Below are 22,517 nucleotides of genomic sequence, written 5' to 3' on the forward strand. Positions count from 1 at the left end.
TAAATTACTGTATCATAAAGCGTCTCATTCTTGAATAAATTACATTTAATGAGCCATGCCTGGTTCACCTAAATATTTAGCTTTTAATACAGTACCACATTGCCAACATCTTGAAGTTTTACCTTCTTCAACTTTCATCCAATATGGTTTATGATCAAGTTGAGAAGTACCTTTACATCCAACATATCTATAACCAATATAAGTTGGAACTAAAAATGGATCAGCCATTGTACCTTTACCTTCAGTGATTGGCATTTCCATATCGAAAACATCAATACCTTCTCTTTTACCTAATAATTCTAATCTTTGTAAACCAGTAGCTTGATCCAAATCAGTTGGTATTACACCTGGTTTTGAACCTGGACCAATTAATGATGCTGGACCGGTAACTTCTTGTAAATCTTGAGCTGTTTTAACTTTTCTTGTAGCTTCTGATGCATAATCCGCAGTTTTATTTGCTAAAATTCTTGATGTTGATAAACATCTGGTCTGTTTTGAAGCAATTCTAAATGAACGTGAAAGCATTCTAAAAAAAATGTTAGTATTTGTGATGATAAATTTGAAAAGAATACTGAAAGTTCTGAATCAATTGACAATTTAGATGAATTACGTTGATAAGACAGAATAAATTTTGTATTTGTAGTAATAAATGAGTCCAATTTTGATCATTTTGTCCTATCTGCTGATGTCGATATCAAACCTGAAGATTTTGAGTCACAACTCAGTTCTGTTGTAGTTTATTGCAATCTCTTAAACCCCGTTTATTTGTTTAATCGATTCATATTCATAAAAATTCAATTGATCCCAATCTATTCTGTTAATTAAAAACATACGTGTGTGAAATATATATGAAAGATTGTGCTATAAGTTTTTTAGAAGATTGAATAAATAAATGAATTAGAATATACTTGTGTTTTAAAAATTGTCAACTGATAATGAATCTATTATATTATGCTGGAATGAATAATGAATAGGTAATATATTTAATAATCCTTATCAATATATTTATTGATCTTTGTATAATTTACAATCAGCTCATATTTTTTGTTTGTTTCTCGTTATTACTTTAGATTTTCTCATTAATTTTAATTGGTTTAATTTATAAGTAATGTCTTGACACATAAACTTAAGACAATGAAATCAGACTTTGTTAATCATAGTTTCCAATTATAGAAATAGAAATTACTTTGGTATTGACTCTAAAAGTGTATTATCAAGCAAGTCTCGCAATCAATGAGCGCAGTAAATGACTATAGGTATGAAATTACAATTGTTACTTTCATAGTATCAATTTATTAGTTACACTTAGACAAAGTTTGTAACATTATTTTAAATATTAGTTCGGCTTAGACAAAGCTTGTACCATGAATTAACTGAAAAATTAGATTCTTACAAGGATCAAGTTTCACAATTGAAAACTATTCCACATTTTTCAAGACTCTGTCCTAGAAACAACAGTGAAAGCACTAAAGCTGAACTGAAAATCCAAAAGTATTGACTGGATTAAGCATAAAAAAATTTATTTGACGTCATTAATGTGCTTGTGAGCCAACAAGTACTTAATGTATTATCAACAAACAAGAAGATTCATTTCTGGTTATATTGCTGCTCTGATCTCAGTCCACCGTAGCTGCAATCAGCTTTAACCTTCGTACTTTTGCAACCAGACCACTAATAAATTTTAAACTTTTTTTATTAGGGTTATAACCATATTTACGAAGGTTGTATAAACACGCATCAAACTACCAAATGTGTGCGTAATATAACTCCTAAGTAAATCCACATAGTAAATACATTTTGTGCTATACTTGTCTTAACTATGCGAATTTCTCTCTTTCATACTAATAAAATTTTTCAAGTAATATCAATTTTCAATTTTAGAATCTTTTCTCTCATTTTACTGTTTTCACAACAACAATAAAGAAGTATGTTCATAACAATAGGGATCTAATGATCATTAGTTAATTAAATAAAAGATCTGTCACATAGAGGAGATAGTTGTATCCAGATTCATCATTAAATCAGACGTTAATTCATATAAATCAATTGAGTAAATGAATAAAGAATGCAAAATGGCATTTCAATCCTAGTTTGCATAAAATGGAAAAATCAAATGGAATTAGTAACCTAACATGAAATACTGCATTAAATCATTACAGAGTCCCTGTCAAAAAAATGCTACTACGAGATTCAAATGGAGAGTTTCCTTCTCGATTTAAATAATTAATATAAGGTCAAAATTCATCTAATGATCCTATTCAGCATCAATAATTAACTAATTCATTGTCACGTATTTATAACAATCTTGAATACTAACATCTTTTTTATAGCTAACATGCCAAAAAAAAGAGCTTCCAACGGTAGAAATAAAAAAGGTAGAGGTCACGTCAAACCAGTTAGATGTTTAAACTGTGCTAGATGTGTACCAAAAGATAAAGCTATCAAAAGAGTCACTATAAGAAACATGGTTGAAGCTGCTGCTGTTAGAGATTTATCAGAAGCTTCAGTTTATTCAGAATATGCTTTACCAAAATTATATAATAAATTACATTATTGTGTTTCATGTGCTATTCATGCCAGAATTGTTAGAGTTAGATCAAGAACTGATAGAAGAATTAGAACTCCACCTCAAAGAAAAAGATTTACTTCTGACAGAAAAGTTTCACCACAAGATGCTGCTAAAAAAACCGTTACTGTTTAAATTTAGATAAAAGAAATTAGTAAAAATGTGTTTTTAAAATGGTTATCTTTTAACAATTTTGTAAAAAATTTAAATATACATCAAAGAAGTTGGAAATTCTAGTTGTATAGGAGGTATAAACTTTAATATATCAAATCCATTCATAGTATTAAAATTGAATTTTGTAGAAAGTTTCGCGGAATGTCTTTACTAGAATATTAGATCGACCAAGCGTTAGAGAAATTATAATCTTGGACCAAATTAATATTATATTGCTGAACGAGAATCTTTCAACTTGACATAGAACAAAAAGATCACCCCCCACCTTTAATCGTTTATATTGAACAAACTATACAATCTCCAAGAAATCTAACGAAATCATTGGCTACGCAACTATGATGTATAAAAACAGCCTAAACAAAAAATAGTTTCCTTTCAATCTTACAAACTGTTATATCAACTATAATTATCTCTAAACTATTGATTAGATAAAGAAGGAGATAATATCTAATTAAATGAGAGAGAAAAAAAAAAATAATATTCAATCGATTATACTGTTTAAAATAAAAAATTAAAAATATCAGAAAAAATCAACAAATTGAATGGAACAACAAAAAATCAACTCATCTAAAATTATTACATTAATCAAATCCTTATAACTTATAACAATCTATTATAATCAATTCATTATAATAATTCACTCAGTTTTTTTATAAAATCAAAATTGTAAATTTAGAATTTCTACAATTATAGTCGTTAATTTCATTTTTTTGCATTCAATATTACATCACTTATCAGAATAGTCAATTGATACTTTAAATCACCCAAAAATTCATTAGACATACTTATCCAGTCAATTGATATAAACTTTACTATACTGCATTATCAATTTGTGCATCATCACCGTATTAATTCAAAATTCTACAATTAACTCATTATACAGCAATAAAAAATGTCACTGGATGAAACTTGGAAATTTTCACAATGTTTTGGAGATAAAGGAGATATAGATAATATAACAGAAGCAGATATCATATCAACTGTAGAATTTGATAGTACAGGGGATTTTTTAGCTACTGGAGATAAAGGAGGTAGAGTTGTATTATTTGAGAGAAATCAATCAAAAGATAAAAAACAAAATTGTGAATATAAATTTTATACCGAGTTTCAAAGTCATGATGCAGAATTTGATTATTTAAAATCATTAGAAATTGAAGAAACAATTAATAAAATAAAATGGTTAAAACTGGGTACTGATTCATTATATTTATTATCAACTAATGACAAAACAATAAAATTATGGAAAATTCAAGAAAGAACTATTAAACTAGTAAGTGAAAATAATCTTAATGGAATGAGTCACTATTCAAAAGATGGTGGGATATCTTCATTGAAATTACCACAACTACAATTACATGATAAATTAGTATCAGCTCAACCTAAAAAAATTTATTCAAATGCACATGCTTATCATATAAATTCAATATCAGTAAATTCAGATCAAGAAACTTATTTAAGTGCTGATGATTTAAGAATAAATTTATGGAATTTAGGAATATCTGATCAATCATTTAATATAGTTGATATTAAACCAACAAATATGGAAGAATTAACTGAAGTAATAACAAGTGCAAAATTCCATCCTTTACAATGTAATTTATTCATGTATAGTTCTTCAAAGGGAACAATAAAATTATCAGATATGAGATCAAATTCTTTATGTGATACACATTCTAAAATATTTGAAGAATATTTAGATCCATCATCACATAATTTTTTTACGGAAATCACAAGTTCAATGTCAGATGTTGAATTTAGTCATGATGGTAGATATATTGCAAGTAGAGATTTTATGACTGTTAAAATTTGGGATTTAGCAATGGAAAATAAACCTTTGAAAACAATAAATGTTCATGAACATTTAAGAGAAAGATTATGTGATACATATGAAAATGATGCAATTTTTGATAAATTTGAAGTACAATTTAGTGGTGATAATAAATCTATAATGACTGGTTCATATAATAATAATTTTATGATTTACCCTAATGTTATTGGTACTGGAGGTGATGCCAAACCAAAGACAATTAAAAAACATACAAAAAGAAATAATGATTCAGATACAGAAGATTTGGATCCTGCACCAAATAAAAATTCACCAAATTCACAATTAAATGATGATGATGACGATGATGATGATGAAGAAGAAGAAGAACCACATCCAGAAGATGAAGAAACAGAACAAGAAGAAATTATATTACAAGCAGATAAATCTGCATTCAAATCCAAAAAATCAGGTCAACATCCAACAAGACGTAGAATGATGTCAGGTGTAGGATCAAGTTTAACATCAAATAATGGTTTAAATTCAAATGGTAATAGAGATTTTGATGAAATTGATTTTAAAAAAAATATTTTACATTTATCATGGCATCCAAAAGAAAATTCAGTTGCAATTGCTGCTACTAATAATCTTTATATTTTTTCAACTTTATGATAATAATAATAAGGTGTGGTGGATAAAATAAAATTTATATAAAATTAAATACATTTCTTAGAACTGCTTTAATTTACACTTTTTTTTTGAAACAATTAGATGCACAATTGCATTCTTCATAAACTCAATTGATAAAATTAAATGTTACTGAAATCTTTTATCAAGTAAATTCAATAGTACGGGAATTTGGATTTTCTTGATATTCAATTGAAAGACTTTTATATCTCAGTAGAATTTCAATTGGTCGTTCAAGTCTTAGATTATTAAAAGATTATACGCTTTTAAAATCTCTACATTAGATCAATAACTTAAATATCTGAATATATATTCACTTCAACATATAAACCAAATTAAAAAAAAAATTAAATAAAATAACTCTTTTACTTTCATAAAATTAAACCTTAAAAATAAAAAATCACTTTTGACTAATCTTTTTGAACATGTCTATTAATATCAGAATTCCAAAATAAAGTTTTATCACCATCACCCCAAAAAAATGGTTTTGATCTAATATTTTGATAATCATATTGAGTAGGCCATTCATCATCACTTAAATGTTTAGTATGTTCACGATGTTTAGCATGATCCATTTCAACTTTTCCCACAGGAATAGCAGTTAACAAGATTGCAGGAATTGCTACAATATAAGTTAATTTTTTCCATAAATTTGTTATAGATTCTGAATGATGAACTTTTGCTTCATAATTATTTATAAAATCTTTTCCCTTTGTTGGATTTGATTTATAAGCTACTTCTTTTAAATGTTTTGTTGGGGCATAATGAGATGCAAATCTTCTGAATGTGAATTTTGGAATTGATTGTTTAAACATTTTTTGGTGATGGTGTTTTGGATTGAATAGAATGAAATCTGCTGTAGTTTGTATAGTTTGGTCTCTTATATTACTTTTCTCTTTGATTTTTTTGTATTGATTTTATTGGGTTAATGTAATTGGTAGTGTAAAATAGGATAAATTTATTAAGCATGTTAATTAATATCGAATGTTTTTTTTTTTGTTTTGTACTAAAGGGGGTACTTGTGAGTAATTACAATAATTAAAAGAGGTTTGAATTACAATAAAGAGTTTGAATTTTCAATTCTATGCATTTAAATTCTATCAATAATATACTATAACTTTTTCGGTGGTTGTTGCAGTTGTTGTTGAATAAAAGGTTTACCATCGGCATTTAATACAACCCCATCTATATCTTCTGTTGGTGAATCAGGTGTTGACTCTAATAAAGATTTTTGAAATTTTTCTAAATTTATAATTTGTTGATCGTAATTATATTTTAATAATTTTAATCTTTCTATTTCTTTTTCAAAATTGTATTCTTTAGCTTTTGATTCAGTTGAAAAATAATCATGTCTTAATGTAGTTCTTAAATTTGGTTTTAAATTTTCTTCATTTGATTCAAAATCATAAAATAATGATTTTGTTGATTTTTGATAAAATAAATCATTTAATTCATTTTGATGTATTCTTGTTAAATTATTAGTTAATAAAAAATTTTTAAATTGATTTAAATTTTTGTACAAGTATTCAATAATTTGATCATCTTTCAAGTTTAAAATAATCAGTTTCAGATCTTTCTTTAATTTATCAGCTTCTTCTTTATTTCCATTAGATATAAAATCAACAACATTATCTTTATTTAACCAAAGTCTTAATCTTGGAATATACAAAAAACTTCTATAACTTATTTCATTTAATGATTTATCTCCATATTCTGCTAATAAATTTTTTTCAAAATTTGATGGAATATAACCATATTCTCCTTCAACTAAACTTAGTTTTAAAGGTGATAAATCTTCTAATCTGGTAAAATGAACATTACGACAATTATAAACTTGTAAAAATACATTCCTTTGTGATTGAGATATTGTTTGATCTTTTAAACTTCTATCATATGGTGTATTTGCCAATAATGAATTATATCTTACTGGTGCATGAGTATCACTTATTGCTAAACCTGTAATATCAATATAAAGTCCAGTATCTAAATCAATAAATCTTGCATCAATATTATTATTACCATTACCTCTAACACGTTGTGATATAATGGAAGAAGAATCTAAGAAATATCTACCATATCTAATTTCTTTTTCAGGATCATTACCAAAATCAACAACAACAGTTTGATTAAATAATTGTGATAATTTATGCAAATCATCAATTGGCATTTGTACATCAACATCACCATCCCATGGAAATTGTAAACCATTCCAATACCAAGATAATAATGAACCATGAGCAACCCAAGTATTTAAATTATATTGATTTGTTAATTTTAAAAATGCTTTAACTAATCCATGAATACTAATTTCTTGTTTTGGTGTACCATTTATTATCCCATTTACAAATCTCCAATCATAATGACCTCCAATTCCATAATTTGATTCCTTTTTAATTATATTTGCTTCTCTAAAATATTTTGGTGGATTGGTTTCTTGAATTGAATGTTTTAATGAATTCAAATAGTTTTGGTCAGTTTGATTTAATGATTCTTTAGCATTGAACATATTGATACGTTCAACTGTATTATCTATAAATTGTTCATGTTGTAATTGTTTCTCATAGGGTAATGTATTAAAACTTGATTCTAACTTATTTGATAATTTCTGAATTTCTTCTCTCATATTAATCTCACCATCTTGAAATATTTCTTGTGTATCTTTTATACTGTTTCTATTATTTGGATTTATATTATATTGAATTGATTTATCATTTGGTAATAAAAAAGTTAAACTTAAAGGATTTCTCATAAAATCATAAAGATAAGATCTTGCTATAATTGGTCTTAATGCTTTTTTATTTCTACCTGAAAAACTAAAAATATGAAACCCAGTAGTTAATTGATTATCTAATTTATTTGCATTTATATCTTTAATTCTTTCAATAAAATTCGAATCATAATTTTGTTCATTATTTAAAATTGTTTCAATTTCATTATCTTGTATACAATAAGTATTAGTTTTAAATAAATCATCTTTTTCATTTGTTTTTGGATTTTTTTTAGTAACATCAAAAAATTTACATTCTTTTTTCGTAGGATTGAAAAGATATTCTTCTAATATTGACATATCAGTATAATCAGACCAATGAAAAGTTGGAATTTCACTTAAAGTTTCAAAATTTTCATTAATATATTTCAATAATAATCCAAATGTAAATCTTGGATCATATTGTTGAAAAAATGGTAAATTTTCTTTTAATGGTATATTTATAATATCAAAACTTTGATCTTTAAATTGAATATCTTTTAAAATATCATTTAATTTTGAATTATCATCATTAAATTTTAATTTAAAATCTTGAACTGTATTTATTAAATTTGAATCAAATTTTAAATAATCTTTATTTGATTTAGTTGTTGAAGTAATATATGATCTCATTTTAGGTATATTAACATTTTCAAGTACAAATTTTTTAATTGGTTGTAATTTTATATAAAATAAAATTGAAAAATGAAGTAGTAGTATACCGACAAATAAAATTATACCTCTAGATCGTCTAATAATCATTTTGTATGTTAATTATTTAAGTTTTTTGCAATTTTGAAAAGTTTAAGTTTAAAGGAATTAATGGAAGAATAATGACTATAATAAATGCTAATGAAAAATATATCGAAAATGATTTTCTATAAAACGATAACTTTTTTAAGTATATAAATGAACTTTTAAATTAAATATGAAAACACTTTTTAAATTGAAGACTTGTAGTTTTGAAAATGGATCTGGTTGTAAAAATAAATTAATTAATTAAATAAAAGTTTGCAACAACTTTTTTGACATAATAATTTTAAAAAGTTTAAATAAATAAATAAAAAAATCTTAATTTAGTTAATGATCATAAGACACTAAAAAAAAAAAAAGAATTTGATTCAGTAATTTATAATTATATGATGTAATTGATCTCTCAAGATCTTTAACTTATTAATAGTATTTTCAAATTTGATATTAAATTTTGAAGAAATGATAACTAATATATATATATTCAACTAATGAATATTAGATTATTTATATATTATTATAATTAATTCGATATTGATCATAAAAATACGTTGAAAATAAAAATTATTTTATTTTGGTAGAAAAGGCTTAATAATTTTTTTGTAATTTAATATTTTTTTATTTGATTAAATAAAAAAAAAAATTTTTATTAATACAATTATAATATTTATATGATTAGATTGAATAGAACTATATAATAAATTGTCAATTTATTACTTAGTTTACTATCATCACCATTTATTATTGGGTAATTGAGATTTCAAAATTGAACTCAAAGTTGTAATTGAAATTAATACGTATATTATATAAATATTCTAAATAAAGTAATTACTCGTAATATTCTTATCTTATTTAAATAGCTTATAAATAATTTATTTATTCAATATTTATTTCAAAGCCATGTTAAATATTAATTATGTATTATTATAATAATTATTAATATTGTACAATATTAACAAGTGAAAAAAATATGATACATCATTTGTGTTTTTTAATTTTGATATTTCTAATTCATTTTTAACAAGGCTAAATTTTTTTCATATTTTCAATATTGATCAATACAATTCAAGTTTATAATATAAATAAGAAATATTCAAATTTGTTATTAAAAATTTTTTTTAGATTTTTCTGAAACAAATTATAAAAAAAGAAGATTTGGTTTTTGTGCCTTAAATCTATATGGATTTAAATTTAAACAGAAGAAATTTATATCCGTCCCCGATACAGCTTTTATTGTTTATTACACTTATTCCTTCGGCTTATTTAATACTGAGATCTGCATCCGTTATAAACTGAGCAAGAGCTTTTTCCCAAATACAATAGTTTAAATCAAAATTGAAAACTTCGTAAAATTGAGCTATTGTCACTTTATAATCTTGAATTTATAGGATCAAACATTGAAGGAGAAATTTTCTCATAACCATATATATGGAAAAAAACTTATTTTCAAATCGTGTCGTCATGAGACAATCAGATTCGGATTAACAAAATTTTAATAAAATAACAATAGAGATAGAAGGATCCGGTAGAAATTCAAATGAAAAAAAGCTCATTAAAAAGTTTTATTTAATTACAAAACATAGGAATAATGATTGATCTATTGTTTAGTTTCATGACAACGAATTAATAGTCAGCTTTTTTGAATATAATCATGAAACCTAAGCAAGCGATTCATACTTTAGTGGCCCTGAGTTGTTTTTTATACTTTGTTTATTTGCCGACTTGCAAAAGTTCAATATATACTGAAATCGTATTTAATTAGTCTAACTTACCGTTTCACTAATATTTTTCAGGAATATCAGTACATTGACACGAACCTTGCCTTTCTTTTCTTGATACTTATTGAAAATTAACGTACTTCTAATAATCTTCTATAACTTCAGTATTAAGGAATAAACAAATGTGAATAATGTGAACAAGAACCACTATGAAACTATGAATTTTCCATATTGATACAATTTTTTTTCGATAAAAATCAAACAAAAAATAATAAATTTCAAACAGGAATTAATAAATTTATCTAATACCCCTATTACTTTGGAATTGGTGTAAACAATATAAAAAATTGAGATTGAAAGCAAGAACCATATGATCGACTTTGATATTACATTATTGTATCCATCATTTGAAATTTCAATATCGTTTCTGCAAGATCTATATTTGATACGAATTAAACTTCTTCCTGTATTTCCTATAAATTTTATTAAAATTATTATTGCCAAATATTTACCAAGTGTGTATGGTTTTTTCGCCAAAGGCTCTATATACTTGCTCGTCACTTGATTCATTTGACTTATATCTGAGTTGATGAGTTAGTGAATTTGAAATTTGTAAATTTTAAAATGTTGACAGAATTTTAAAGTTTAGCCAGTTAAATGCGCTACTTTTTAATTTAAATTTTGAGCCTTGCGCTAAACTACAAAAAACAACAATTGTATTAGTCAATGTTACAAATTGATTTCAAAAATGTGATCGCTCAATTTCACAACTTAGGAGAACTGATAATAGATATACAAGTATTTAATTTTTTTTAGAATCTTTAAGCTAATTTAAATTTGGCAGATCTCGTAAATTCTCGAAAAATGTAAAAGTGGCAAGTATGCGGCTAGTATTTTTTTATAATGTACCTTAAAGTATGCAAAAAATTAAGAAATATGAGAATGAAAATAACTTAACAACAATCTTTTTAAAGCTAGAACTTTTTGATAATATTAGTTTTCACTATTGACTTGTTTCAGCACTCCATGACTTAGTGACGAGGTGAGGTTTTTAAAAACCCTATCAAACAACGAAGTACAAAATTTAATACTTAATTTTGCTAATTTAAATTTTATAAAAAGCTTTTTGACATGTTATAACATTGACTTAAACTAAAACTTGTGATTCACACGTATTTGGTATTCTGTGATCTTAGAATTGTATTTTTCATATTCATGAATAAGATGTTTAGAGGTTTCGAATTAGGCACAATGCGGCTTTTCTACCTTTATTGAAAAAAATTGCAATTAACTTGATTATATATGATGAATCAGTTATTTATTTAAATAAGACAAATTGTCCAAGATTGAATGAAAGTTGAATTTCTTGGATATAAGGGAAACCGTTTTATTAAAAGAACTAGTTTAGATCTTTTCCTTTCAAATTCGAGTGGTATTAATCATGTTGGTTTTCGTGAAATTTGCAACAAAATAATTGTAAACTTGTGTAACCCGTAATAAAAGGTTTTAATCCTGTATTGATAATATAAATTTACTCAACTTATAATTGAGGCATAACAAGGAAAGAGATCGAAAGTTTAATGGCTTCTCAAGTTCTTAAAATGTTGTAATAAAACGTATATACTCAAATTTAATATGATCAACCAAAAAGTATCTAGTATTGAATTTATAATATTTTTTGCGGGGTTTTATAACAAACTCTCAAGATTTAAACGATCCAACAAAACTTTAATTATCCTTAATAATTTGTTTCAAGTTGTTTTATAAATGTTTCAGATTACAACCAAAAAAATTCTGAGAAAAATTGTGTATAAAATTTTGTATAAAATGATCTGATCGATCTATAATCTTATTCATGAATATTAATTACGGAGTTGAGCTAGACCTAATTTAAGCGCATACTTTTTAGACGAAGTCCGTGAAAACAAAAAATGCAATACCACAACAGTGATCGAATCATTAAGTCAATAAGATGAGCATCTAATAACTAAGCAATTGACATCATCAACTTTAATTCAATTATCATTTCAATTGTTATAATTAGTTGCACGGCTAATTTTATTGAAATTTTGTAATTATTTGCAAAATTAAAGTCCGAAAGATTGTTCAATAATTGTGCAGTATTAGCTCAAGAATGAATTTAAAAACAGTTTCACTGAAATTATTGGTCTTAGATTAGTTTGTAGTTTGGATTATCATATGCTTATGTATAATACACATTGAATCAATTGATCAGTTGATTTTTTACTTTAATTGTAATTTACTTCAATGGTATTATCGGAAAATTTTAATATTTAAATAGCACAAACACAAATTTTTTTCATAAAAATAAGAAAAAGTTTAAATTTTTCAAACACTTGGTAGTTTTTATATTTTATTTTTTTCGTTTGACTTGCTTAAATATAAGATTTTTTATAGAAGTATGTTATATATCTTATAAAAAGTATAAAGAGACTCGTGTTTCAAATCATAAAGCAATATAAGAGGATATAGTTTTATGATAATTAAATTTTGTAGTTTTATTGACTTTATCTAATATATGACAAGAGGCTGATAAATCTCTCAGTAAATTATTTGCACAATAAAATAAATCAAAAACGTAATTCTTTTTCATACAAAAATTATTAATTAATAAAATAATTTTTTTTTTTGAAATAAACCCGAGGAATTAATTTTCCATTTAACCTACTTTCCATTTTTGTAAATTTACCCCAGATCTCTCTCTTTCTCCTTAATTTAAATAATTTTTCAACCAATTAAATTAAATAAGTTAGTAATAATACAAATTTAAGGATATCAAAAGAATTTATGATTTATAGAATTGAATTGATTTATAATAGAGAGAGAAACAATAAACACACAAGTATAAGATACATATTTTGCTATAATATAAATATACAATCCAATAGAAGTTAAATAAATTATAATTAGTAATTGCTATTTCATAAATTTAACAGCAATTGTAAATTGGACCTAAATAAAAATTAAATATTTTGTCTCACTTTTGTTTACTAATTTTTATTACGTATATTTTAACTATGGCAGTTCTCTCTCTCTCTCTCTTCATATTTTTATGTTCTGGATTTTAATTATTGATTGATAATCAAAATTAATTCCCCACTAAAAGAATTTTTTTATTTTTGCATTCCTTTATTATTAATTAATTTATTTATTTAAATATTTAAATAAATAAATCCCTCTTGATTTTCAATTTTTTTATCCTATTAAATTATTTATAATTTTTATTACATTTTTTTTTTAATTTTTTACAACCAAAAGATTGATAATTAAATTTCAATTCAAATTCAATTCAATTTATAAATAAAAAATGGCTCCAACTTTTACAAATTCAAATGGTAATCCAATTCCTGAACCATTTGCAACTCAAAGAATTGGTAAACATGGTCCTTTATTAATTCAAGATTTTAATTTATATGATTCATTATCTCATTTCGATAGAGAAAGAATTCCTGAAAGAGTTGTTCATGCTAAAGGTTCAGGTGCTTTTGGTGTTTTTGAAGTTACCGATGATATTACTGATGTTTGTGGTGCTGGATTTTTAGATACTGTTGGTAAAAAAACTAGAATTTTTACAAGATTTTCAACTGTTGGTGGTGAATCTGGTTCTGCTGATACTGCAAGAGATCCAAGAGGTTTTTCAACTAAATTTTATACTGAAGAAGGTAATTTAGATTTAGTTTATAATAATACTCCAGTTTTTTTCATTAGAGATCCATCAAAATTTCCTCATTTTATTCATACTCAAAAAAGAAATCCAGAAACTCATTTAAAAGATCCAAATATGTTTTGGGATTATTTAGTTTCAAATCCAGAATCTGTTCATCAAGTTTGTATTTTATTTTCAGATAGAGGTACTCCAGCTTCTTATAGAGAAATGAATGGTTATTCAGGTCATACTTATAAATGGCAAAATAAAAAAGGTGAATGGTGGTATGTTCAAGTTCATTTTATTTCTGATCAAGGTATTAAAACTTTAACTAATGAAGAAGCTGGTCAATTAGCTGGTTCTAATCCAGATCATGCTCAAGAAGATTTATTTAAAAATATTGCTGCAGGTAATTATCCTTCATGGACTTGTTATATTCAAACTATGACTGAAGCTCAAGCTAAAGATGCTCCATTTTCAGTATTTGATTTAACTAAAGTTTGGCCACATAAAGATTATCCATTAAGAAGATTTGGTAAATTTACTTTGAATGAAAATCCAAAGAATTATTTTGCTGATGTTGAACAAGCTGCTTTTTCACCAGCTCATACTGTTCCATATATGGAACCATCAGCTGATCCAGTTTTACAATCTAGATTATTTTCTTATACTGATACTCAAAGATATAGATTAGGTCCAAATTATTATCAAATTCCAATTAATTGTCCAGTTGCAGGTACTGTTTTCAATCCTCATGTTAGAGATGGTGCTATGACTGTTAATGGTAACTTAGGTTCAACTCCAAATTATTTAGCTTCAGATGAACCAATTAATTTCAGAAGTCATTCATTACAAGAAGATCAAGAAGTTTGGGAAGGTGCTGCAACCCCATTCCACTGGAAAGCAACTGATGCTGAATGGACTCAAGCAACTGCATTATGGAAAACTTTAGCTAAATATCCAAACCAACAAGAACATTTAGCTCATAATGTTTCAGTCCATGTAGCAGGTGCTGATGCAAGAATTCAAGATAAAGTATTTGAATATTTCTATAAAGTTGCACCAGAATTAGGTAATGCTATTAAAAAAGAAACTTTAGAATTATCACCAAGAAAATAAATAATTTGGTTTTACTTTCTAATTTATAGTTTCTTTTTCTAGCTAAAATTAAAAAATCTAAATTTATATATATAATTATTTAAAATAGTGGATTTATTTTGAATCTGTAATTATTGTAGAAATTTATCTGGGAATGTGAATAGACATTTAGAAATGTTGTACAAGTATTCTTACTTTATTTACAGCCTTTGCTAAACCATTTGTCAAGAATGGTTTGCTTAATAGGTAGGTTGTACACAACTTCAAAAATCAAATTAATCTCTAATATTATATTATTCTTCTATCGTTAACTAACTATATACTTTCATAATCACTTTTCTACTTATTTTTTTCTTCTTATAAATTCATTATATGTACTTTTAGCAATAAATGCTATTGTTTTTCTACCTGAAACTAATGGAGCAAAACCAATAACAAATAAAGTAACATATAACCAAATTAAACCAACTGTAACATATCCTTTAAAATAAGATCTTGTAAAAATCCAATCACGATATAAAGGTAATGGCCATAATACCCACATAATAATTAATATAAATAATGAAGCACCAGTAGATATTTTAATCCAAAAATCTAATTGTTTTGGAGTTAACTGATCTTTTTCTGCAAATACTTCTTGAGCTTCTAAACTACTTGATGATTGATCAGAATCAATATTAACATCAACATCTTCATTTTTTTCTTTTGTTTCAAGTTCTTCTTGAGTTGAATTATTATCTGATGATGATGATGATGATGATGTTGATTTACTATCTGGTTTAATTAATAAATGAGCTTTTTGTAAAACAGCCCAATCAAATTTCTTTGGAAATACTAATGAAATAATTATACTTGCAACACCTGGTAAAAATAATGAAGTTAATGCACCATATAATGCAGGTAATTGACCTCCTAAAGTTGTAATATTAACAGCACCATAAAATTTATAAGCAGTAGTTGTCCAAACTGTAAAACCAAATATTATACCTAAAATTGGTGAAATAAATGCAGCATAGACAGTTTGTCCACTCCAAGTAATTGATAAAATTAATGGAATAACACCAGTACAAATAATTAATGGATAGAAATAACCATACCAAGTCATATTAACACCAACATAATGTAACATAATTGAAAATCCAGCTGCTCCTAAAGTGAAAATAACACAACCAATATGTGAAACTCTAATCATTGATTTATTTTGAGCTTTTGGATTAATATATTTCTTATAAATATCAAATGATAAAATTGTAGAAACTGAAACCATTTGAGCACTAACAGTTGAAGTAACAGCTAAATAAATAATTAATAATAAAGCACCAACAGCTCCTTTACCTAAAGTTGCCATTAATGCATAAGGTAATGCAAATCCAGAATCAACTTCATATTGAGTCATTAATCTTGGATAAGTTGGAAACAGAGGAGTTCTTTCTAAAATAATAGCAGAACCACCAAGAATAGCACCTAATGGCCATACATTTGAAACAATTAATACAGCAGCAGTTAAATAAGCTGGTACAGTTGCTCTTGGAGTAGCTGAAAATGTTTTTTGCCAAAATGAACTATCCATAACTGAAAGACCAAAATTACCAAAAGTTAAAATTAATCCAAATATAATAGCACCTTGAGATTTACCTGTTAAAACACTATTATCATAATTACCTGGAATTTCTTTTGTACCTGTAAAATTTAATAATCCATCATATAATGCATCTAATCCTCCAACATTTGATAAAACAGCAGTATTTAAATAACATAAAACAATTAATAAAATTAAAGTATGTACAAAATCAGTTAAAAAAGTAGCTTTTAAACCTCCATACATTGAATAACATAAAACTGAAAAAATTGTTAAAATAGTTGAAGCAACAATATGTAAATTACCAGCAATTATTGAAATAGCTCCAGAAGCACCTAAAATCATACTTGAACAAGATAATAAATTATTTGTTAAACCTAAAAAGATATATAAAATATGAGTTGCTTTCCCATATCTTAATTCAATAATTTCAAAAGCTGTATGCGCTTGTGGAACTTTCTTTTTGGAATTAGCACCAATCATTGACATAACTGCAATTTGTACTGCAAGACCTGCTGCATAAAAATAAGAAGCTTGAATACCATATGAATAAACCATAGTACTACACCACAAAAGCTCTGTAGCCCAACTATTAGATGTTAGTAATTTCCTATGACTTGGAAATGCATTGACGAAATCATGAGTTTTGAAGTTCAAGACTAAGTCAAGCTAGGGTTGAAAAAAGTGTTGCAAAAACATACCTCCATGAACTATTGAATAGTTAGTATAATGCTCGTAATAAAAAATTCGGATTTTGTAAAACACCACATACCTGTACACAGCAGAAGCTGTTAAAAAAGTACCAACTGATCTATTAGCAACTGCAAAACTTTCAGTTGAATTATTATCTTCATTTAAATATCTTTTCAATAAATAAGTAACTAACATCATACCAGCTGCAAATGCAACACCACAACCAACTAAAATCCCATATCCTGCACTTTGATTCAATAAATGAACTGTTGAAACTTCTGACATATTTGTTATTGCCCGCAATAGTTATAAGGAAGTTTGATAATTGTTCAATTGATATTCTATTGTAAAAATTTGAGAATCTAGAAGATCCATTCTATTTTATATATTTTGCAAGATATTTCAGAATAAACAAAGTTTTTACATTTATTGCATAATTTTTTGTTTCAAAATATATTGGTTTTGTGTCAACGGTTCGGTTGAGTTAGTTTCAGATTGTGGAAATATATTGTGGCATAATAATTCTCAACCGATATAAAAAAATTATAGTTTTATCTTTCAGATCTGTTCATCTTGACTAAACTTATGTCAGATAGCTAAGTTACTAACTGTTCTTGATTCTACTTCGCTCTATTCAGAACGTTTAACTCAATTGACAAAAAATTTTACTTTAAGATGACGATGCATACACGATTTATTGATATATTAATAAATATTATAATTCTTTTTTAAAATAAATTTATTATATAACGTATCTGGTTAATAATATTTGAGATCTATTAATAATCTCAAGTCCTTAATTGGTGATATTTTACTAATAATCTGCATTTACGGCTGGGAATTAGTCTGTACCGTTCTTTGCTATCACTAACCACAAGATTAAATTAACAATAGTATCCTTGATTATCTTTCTAGGGTTATCATCTTTAATCATATGCAGATGATGTAACATAAAATATTGATAAAGAATTGTGGTTGTAAAAAATTTAAAGAAGATATTATTTTTTTTTCTTAATTATCATCTTCGAATATAATATTTTTTTTTGAAATGATAAAATAACTTCACAATTGATTTTTATAAAATGTGGCTATTATCAATGAAGATAATATATCCTACTTGCGATTGACTCACTTTATATTCAATAACCACTAAAGCATTTTTGCTCCGAAGTATCAAGAAAAAATCTTATTACAAGGAGTAGATGTTGTGGTTGACTTGAACAAAACTAGTAACTAGTACACTCTATTAGAGTTTTAGTCCTCATCTAAGAGATTCTGAAGATGAATCAATCAAGTCACTTTGTGCAGATAATTGTACGGTTTTGGGGAAAATAAAAGGGAATATTGTGTTTGTGAGTATCGGAAATATACAATTTTGATACACTCTCAACCAACATGAAAATGTAAGAAACAAAAAAATTTCTGCATCTGTAATAGTATTTCGCTTCATAGCTTATCCAAGACTTTTTATAAAGTGGGAAAGGACTGTGTTATTACTCTCGAAGCATCAAAGAATTTAATTGTCACATATATCATTTTTCATTCGTGATTTTGACTACTTTGCCACAAGAAACAATGAAAACTTTAAATAACTCAAGGCGAAGAAGTAATCAAACAAAAGTCCTCTTACAAATTACATTCAAAATTTTTTAAAAATTCATTTGAAACTAAAATTAGAGTTTTTACGTTAATATTGAAAATTTGGGTCTTTTGAATTTTTTGTTATACCATTTAACCATTAATTTAGCAATTTTTGGCCTAATCGAAGAAAAGTTGTACTTGAAAGCAACAAAATCAATTCTAGTTTTTCACACACAAATATTTGTGGAAAAGAGCTATCAAATCACCTAAACAATTGTAGTTACTTACCTATTTCACCTATAAATCTGTCAAAAAACAAGATTTTAAAAATATGGTTTAAGCTAATTATCTATAGTCAGCTTCGAGCAGGATAGGTCAAAAAAGTTTGGCTAAACTTGATTTCAAAATGAGCTAAAGTCTACACCAAAAAGCTCAAGTATTATAGGCTTGACAAGTTCTAAACCTTTTTTATCAATCTCTGACCTTTTGGACATCGATTTTTGTTGATCCCTTCTGCCATTTTTTGATAATCTTGTTGATTCAAATCCATGATACTCACATGGTAGCTAATTTTTATGCATCATTGAAGTATCAATCACCATTTTTAAACATAATACTTAGTCAATCACCATTATAAACAACATAGCTTAATAATGTCAACAGCAGAAGTCCAAAATCTAAAACTACCCGATCACAAACATCACAACCCTCAATCACCATTAACCACACCGATCAACAACAAATATACAAAAGATAAAAAAGTAGGTGAAGGTACTTATGCTGTTGTATATTTGGGTAAACAAACTACAACAAAAAGATCAATAGCTATAAAAGAAATTAAAACAGGATTATTTAAAGATGGATTAGATATGTCTGCAATAAGAGAAGTGAAATACTTACAAGAATTAAAACATCCAAATGTAATAGAATTAATTGACGTATTTTCAACATCAAATAATTTAAATTTGGTCTTAGAATTCTTACCATGTGATTTAGAAGTACTTATTAAGGATAAAAATATAGTTTTCAAAAGTTCAGATATAAAATCATGGATATTAATGACTTTAAGAGGTATACATCATTGTCATAGAAATTTTATATTACATCGAGATTTAAAACCTAATAATTTGTTAATATCACCAACTGGACAATTAAAAATTGCAGATTTTGGATTAGCTAGAAGTTTAGGTAATCCTAATGAAGATTTAAGTTCAAATGTTGTTACTAGATGGTATAGAGCTCCTGAACTTTTATTTGGTGCTAAACATTATACTGAAGCTGTTGATATTTGGTCAATTGGAATTATTTTTGCAGAATTAATGTTAAGAATCCCTTATTTACCAGGAAAAGATGATGTTGATCAATTGGATGTAACTTTTAGAGCTTATGGTACTCCAACTGAACAAATTTGGCCAAATGTTTCAAGTTTACCATTATATAATGCATTACATATTTATCCACCACCTTCAAGACAAGAGATGAGAACAAGATTTAGTGCTGCTACTGAAAAAGCTTTAGATTTTTTAATATTATTAACTCAATTAGATCCAAGTAGAAGATGTAATTCAACACAAGCTTTATTACATGATTATTTTGTTGAAAGCCCAAGACCTACTCAACCTGAAGATTTACCCAAAAAGCAACAAAGCACTAAAAGAGAAATACTGGAACAAGATGATTATTACACTTTAAATAGCGGTAATAAATCAGATGGATTGAAAAAAAGAAGATTACAAACTTAAATGTTAAAAACCAAAATTAACTTGCATTAAAAGAATCTAAATTTACTTTATATACATATATTTATTTTTTGTAATTAATGAGTTTAATGAATTTAATGACAACTTTCAGAATCACAATTTGTAAAACCATCAACTAAACAAAAAGATTTCGTAGTATTACCAAAAGTATTTTCTTCATTATTATTATTATGTTTTTTATTATTATTTTTCTTTTGAGTTTTCAATTCTGATTTTTTATAACTTGGAAATTCAGGTTGAATAGTAACTGAATGAACCCCATATTTATGTAAAATATCACGAACTTGAGATACAACAATTAAAAATAATTTTCGATCTATTTGCATATTTGAGTCATCAGTAGAATCAACACTATCATTAGATTCATTTTGCTGTTGTGGTGTTTGTGATGGTAAATTTATCTCACAATTTGATGTTAATTCTATATGTAATGATGCAATTAATATATCCTCATTTAAATTCCATACATGAAAATCATGAATATTTTTAACTAATGGTAAATCTTTAATTTCTTTAACTATTTCATCTGAATTTATATATGGTGGAGTTGCTTGTAATAATATTTTGGAAGATTTTAAACATAATGGTAATGCTGAATTAAAAATTATTATAGTAATAATTAATGATGTTACAGGATCAGCATAATATTTCCATGAAAAATCAGTTTTCCATATTATTAACGCTGTTATAATAACTCCAATATTTCCCAAAGCATCTCCCATAACATGTAAAAATACACCTTCCATATTCATTGATTTTCTTTTCTTGGTGGTGGTTGTGATTGTTGTTGATGTTGTTTTTGAGTCGTGAGAATGTGAATGTTCTGTTGTGGTTGTGGGTGTTGATGCTGAATTATATCTTTCAACTACATTATCTGGGAAATAATCAAATACTTCAGAAGGACTTGATCTTAAAGTACTATCGTTTTTAATTAATGGAGTTTGTTCATTATCTTCTTCTTCTACTACTCCATTCAATCCAATATTTGCTTCATCGCTAATATGAGAATGTGAATGTCCTTGATTTTGTGTAGATCCACCATGAGAATGAGAATGTCCATGTTCATGAAATAATACTAATCCAATTCCATTACTTATTAATCCTGCAATTCCAACAACTAAAATTAATTTGGGATTTGTAATTTCAGTAGGCAGGAAAAATCTTTGAATTGCATCCATTATAATAGTAAAACATAAAGCAATTAAAAAAACAGCATTAATTAATGCTCCTAAAATTTCAGCTCTTTGCCATCCATAAGTATATTTCCCATCAGCAGGTTTCAAATTTTTAACTTTAACAGCCCATAATGCAATAATTAATGATATTATATCATTTAACATATGAAATGAATCTGCTATTAATGCTAATGATTGAACTGTATAACCTATTATTGCTTCCAAAAGAAAGAATATAGTATCCAATACTAATAATGCACCTATTCTGATCTCTTTATTATTCATTTTTTGTTAAGTGATGATATATTAATAAAGATTAAATTGAAATGATATAGGAACACTTGATAAAATTTAAAACTTATGATAACTAATTTTTAAATGTAACCAATTATAAATTTAAACTTGAAAATTTAGATATATGGTTAAGAATATTAATTAAAAACTTAATAATAATTATAATAAAATTTAAAATAAATTAAATATAATAAAGATAATGTGATATGGATGAAATAAAATTATATGTTTTAATGATAAATGAATAGATGATCAACAACTATA

At 25.7% G+C, this 22,517-nt stretch overlaps 9 protein-coding genes across 9 annotated transcripts; 4 read left to right on the forward strand and 5 right to left on the reverse strand. All coding sequences in view use genetic code 12, as the record gives it.

Moving 5' to 3' along the window:
* Positions 1-45: 45 nt before the first annotated feature.
* COX4 (cytochrome c oxidase subunit IV) lies at positions 46-525 on the reverse strand (the record flags this gene model as incomplete). The annotated part of the gene is made up of 1 exon (XM_051765267.1): positions 46-525. The coding sequence occupies one exon, from the start codon at positions 523-525 to the stop codon at positions 46-48; it is 480 nt and encodes a 159-aa protein (XP_051618598.1).
* Positions 526-2,335: 1,810 nt separating this feature from the next.
* Positions 2,336-2,701, forward strand: RPS26A (40S ribosomal protein eS26; the record flags this gene model as incomplete). The annotated part of the gene is made up of 1 exon (XM_051765268.1): positions 2,336-2,701. The coding sequence occupies one exon, from the start codon at positions 2,336-2,338 to the stop codon at positions 2,699-2,701; it is 366 nt and encodes a 121-aa protein (XP_051618599.1).
* A 931-nt stretch (positions 2,702-3,632) lies between these two features.
* CDC55 (protein phosphatase 2A regulatory subunit) lies at positions 3,633-5,177 on the forward strand (the record flags this gene model as incomplete). The annotated part of the gene is made up of 1 exon (XM_051765269.1): positions 3,633-5,177. The coding sequence occupies one exon, from the start codon at positions 3,633-3,635 to the stop codon at positions 5,175-5,177; it is 1,545 nt and encodes a 514-aa protein (XP_051618600.1).
* A 425-nt stretch (positions 5,178-5,602) lies between these two features.
* Positions 5,603-6,007, reverse strand: COX13 (cytochrome c oxidase subunit VIa; the record flags this gene model as incomplete). The annotated part of the gene is made up of 1 exon (XM_051765270.1): positions 5,603-6,007. The coding sequence occupies one exon, from the start codon at positions 6,005-6,007 to the stop codon at positions 5,603-5,605; it is 405 nt and encodes a 134-aa protein (XP_051618601.1).
* Positions 6,008-6,303: 296 nt separating this feature from the next.
* On the reverse strand, positions 6,304-8,700 carry KGF54_004560 (uncharacterized protein; the record flags this gene model as incomplete). Its single annotated transcript, XM_051765272.1, has 1 exon — positions 6,304-8,700. The coding sequence occupies one exon, from the start codon at positions 8,698-8,700 to the stop codon at positions 6,304-6,306; it is 2,397 nt and encodes a 798-aa protein (XP_051618602.1).
* Positions 8,701-13,734: 5,034 nt separating this feature from the next.
* CAT1 (catalase A) lies at positions 13,735-15,192 on the forward strand (the record flags this gene model as incomplete). The annotated part of the gene is made up of 1 exon (XM_051765273.1): positions 13,735-15,192. One exon carries the CDS (start codon positions 13,735-13,737, stop codon positions 15,190-15,192), a length of 1,458 nt encoding a protein of 485 aa, XP_051618603.1.
* Positions 15,193-15,514: 322 nt separating this feature from the next.
* KGF54_004562 (sodium:solute symporter family protein) lies at positions 15,515-17,728 on the reverse strand (the record flags this gene model as incomplete). Its single annotated transcript, XM_051765274.1, has 3 exons — positions 15,515-17,360; positions 17,452-17,460; positions 17,523-17,728. 3 exons carry the CDS (start codon positions 17,726-17,728, stop codon positions 15,515-15,517), a joined length of 2,061 nt encoding a protein of 686 aa, XP_051618604.1.
* A 1,949-nt stretch (positions 17,729-19,677) lies between these two features.
* KGF54_004563 (TFIIH complex serine/threonine-protein kinase subunit) lies at positions 19,678-20,766 on the forward strand (the record flags this gene model as incomplete). The annotated part of the gene is made up of 1 exon (XM_051765275.1): positions 19,678-20,766. One exon carries the CDS (start codon positions 19,678-19,680, stop codon positions 20,764-20,766), a length of 1,089 nt encoding a protein of 362 aa, XP_051618605.1.
* A 92-nt stretch (positions 20,767-20,858) lies between these two features.
* On the reverse strand, positions 20,859-22,244 carry KGF54_004564 (Zn(2+) transporter; the record flags this gene model as incomplete). Its single annotated transcript, XM_051765276.1, has 1 exon — positions 20,859-22,244. The coding sequence occupies one exon, from the start codon at positions 22,242-22,244 to the stop codon at positions 20,859-20,861; it is 1,386 nt and encodes a 461-aa protein (XP_051618606.1).
* Between the last annotated feature and the right edge of the window lie 273 nt (positions 22,245-22,517).

The sequence above is a fragment of the Candida jiufengensis genome (genome assembly GCF_024610255.1).
Source record: "Candida jiufengensis strain CBS 10846 chromosome Unknown scaffold1, whole genome shotgun sequence".
Lineage (NCBI taxonomy): Eukaryota > Fungi > Ascomycota > Pichiomycetes > Serinales > Debaryomycetaceae > Lodderomyces > Lodderomyces jiufengensis.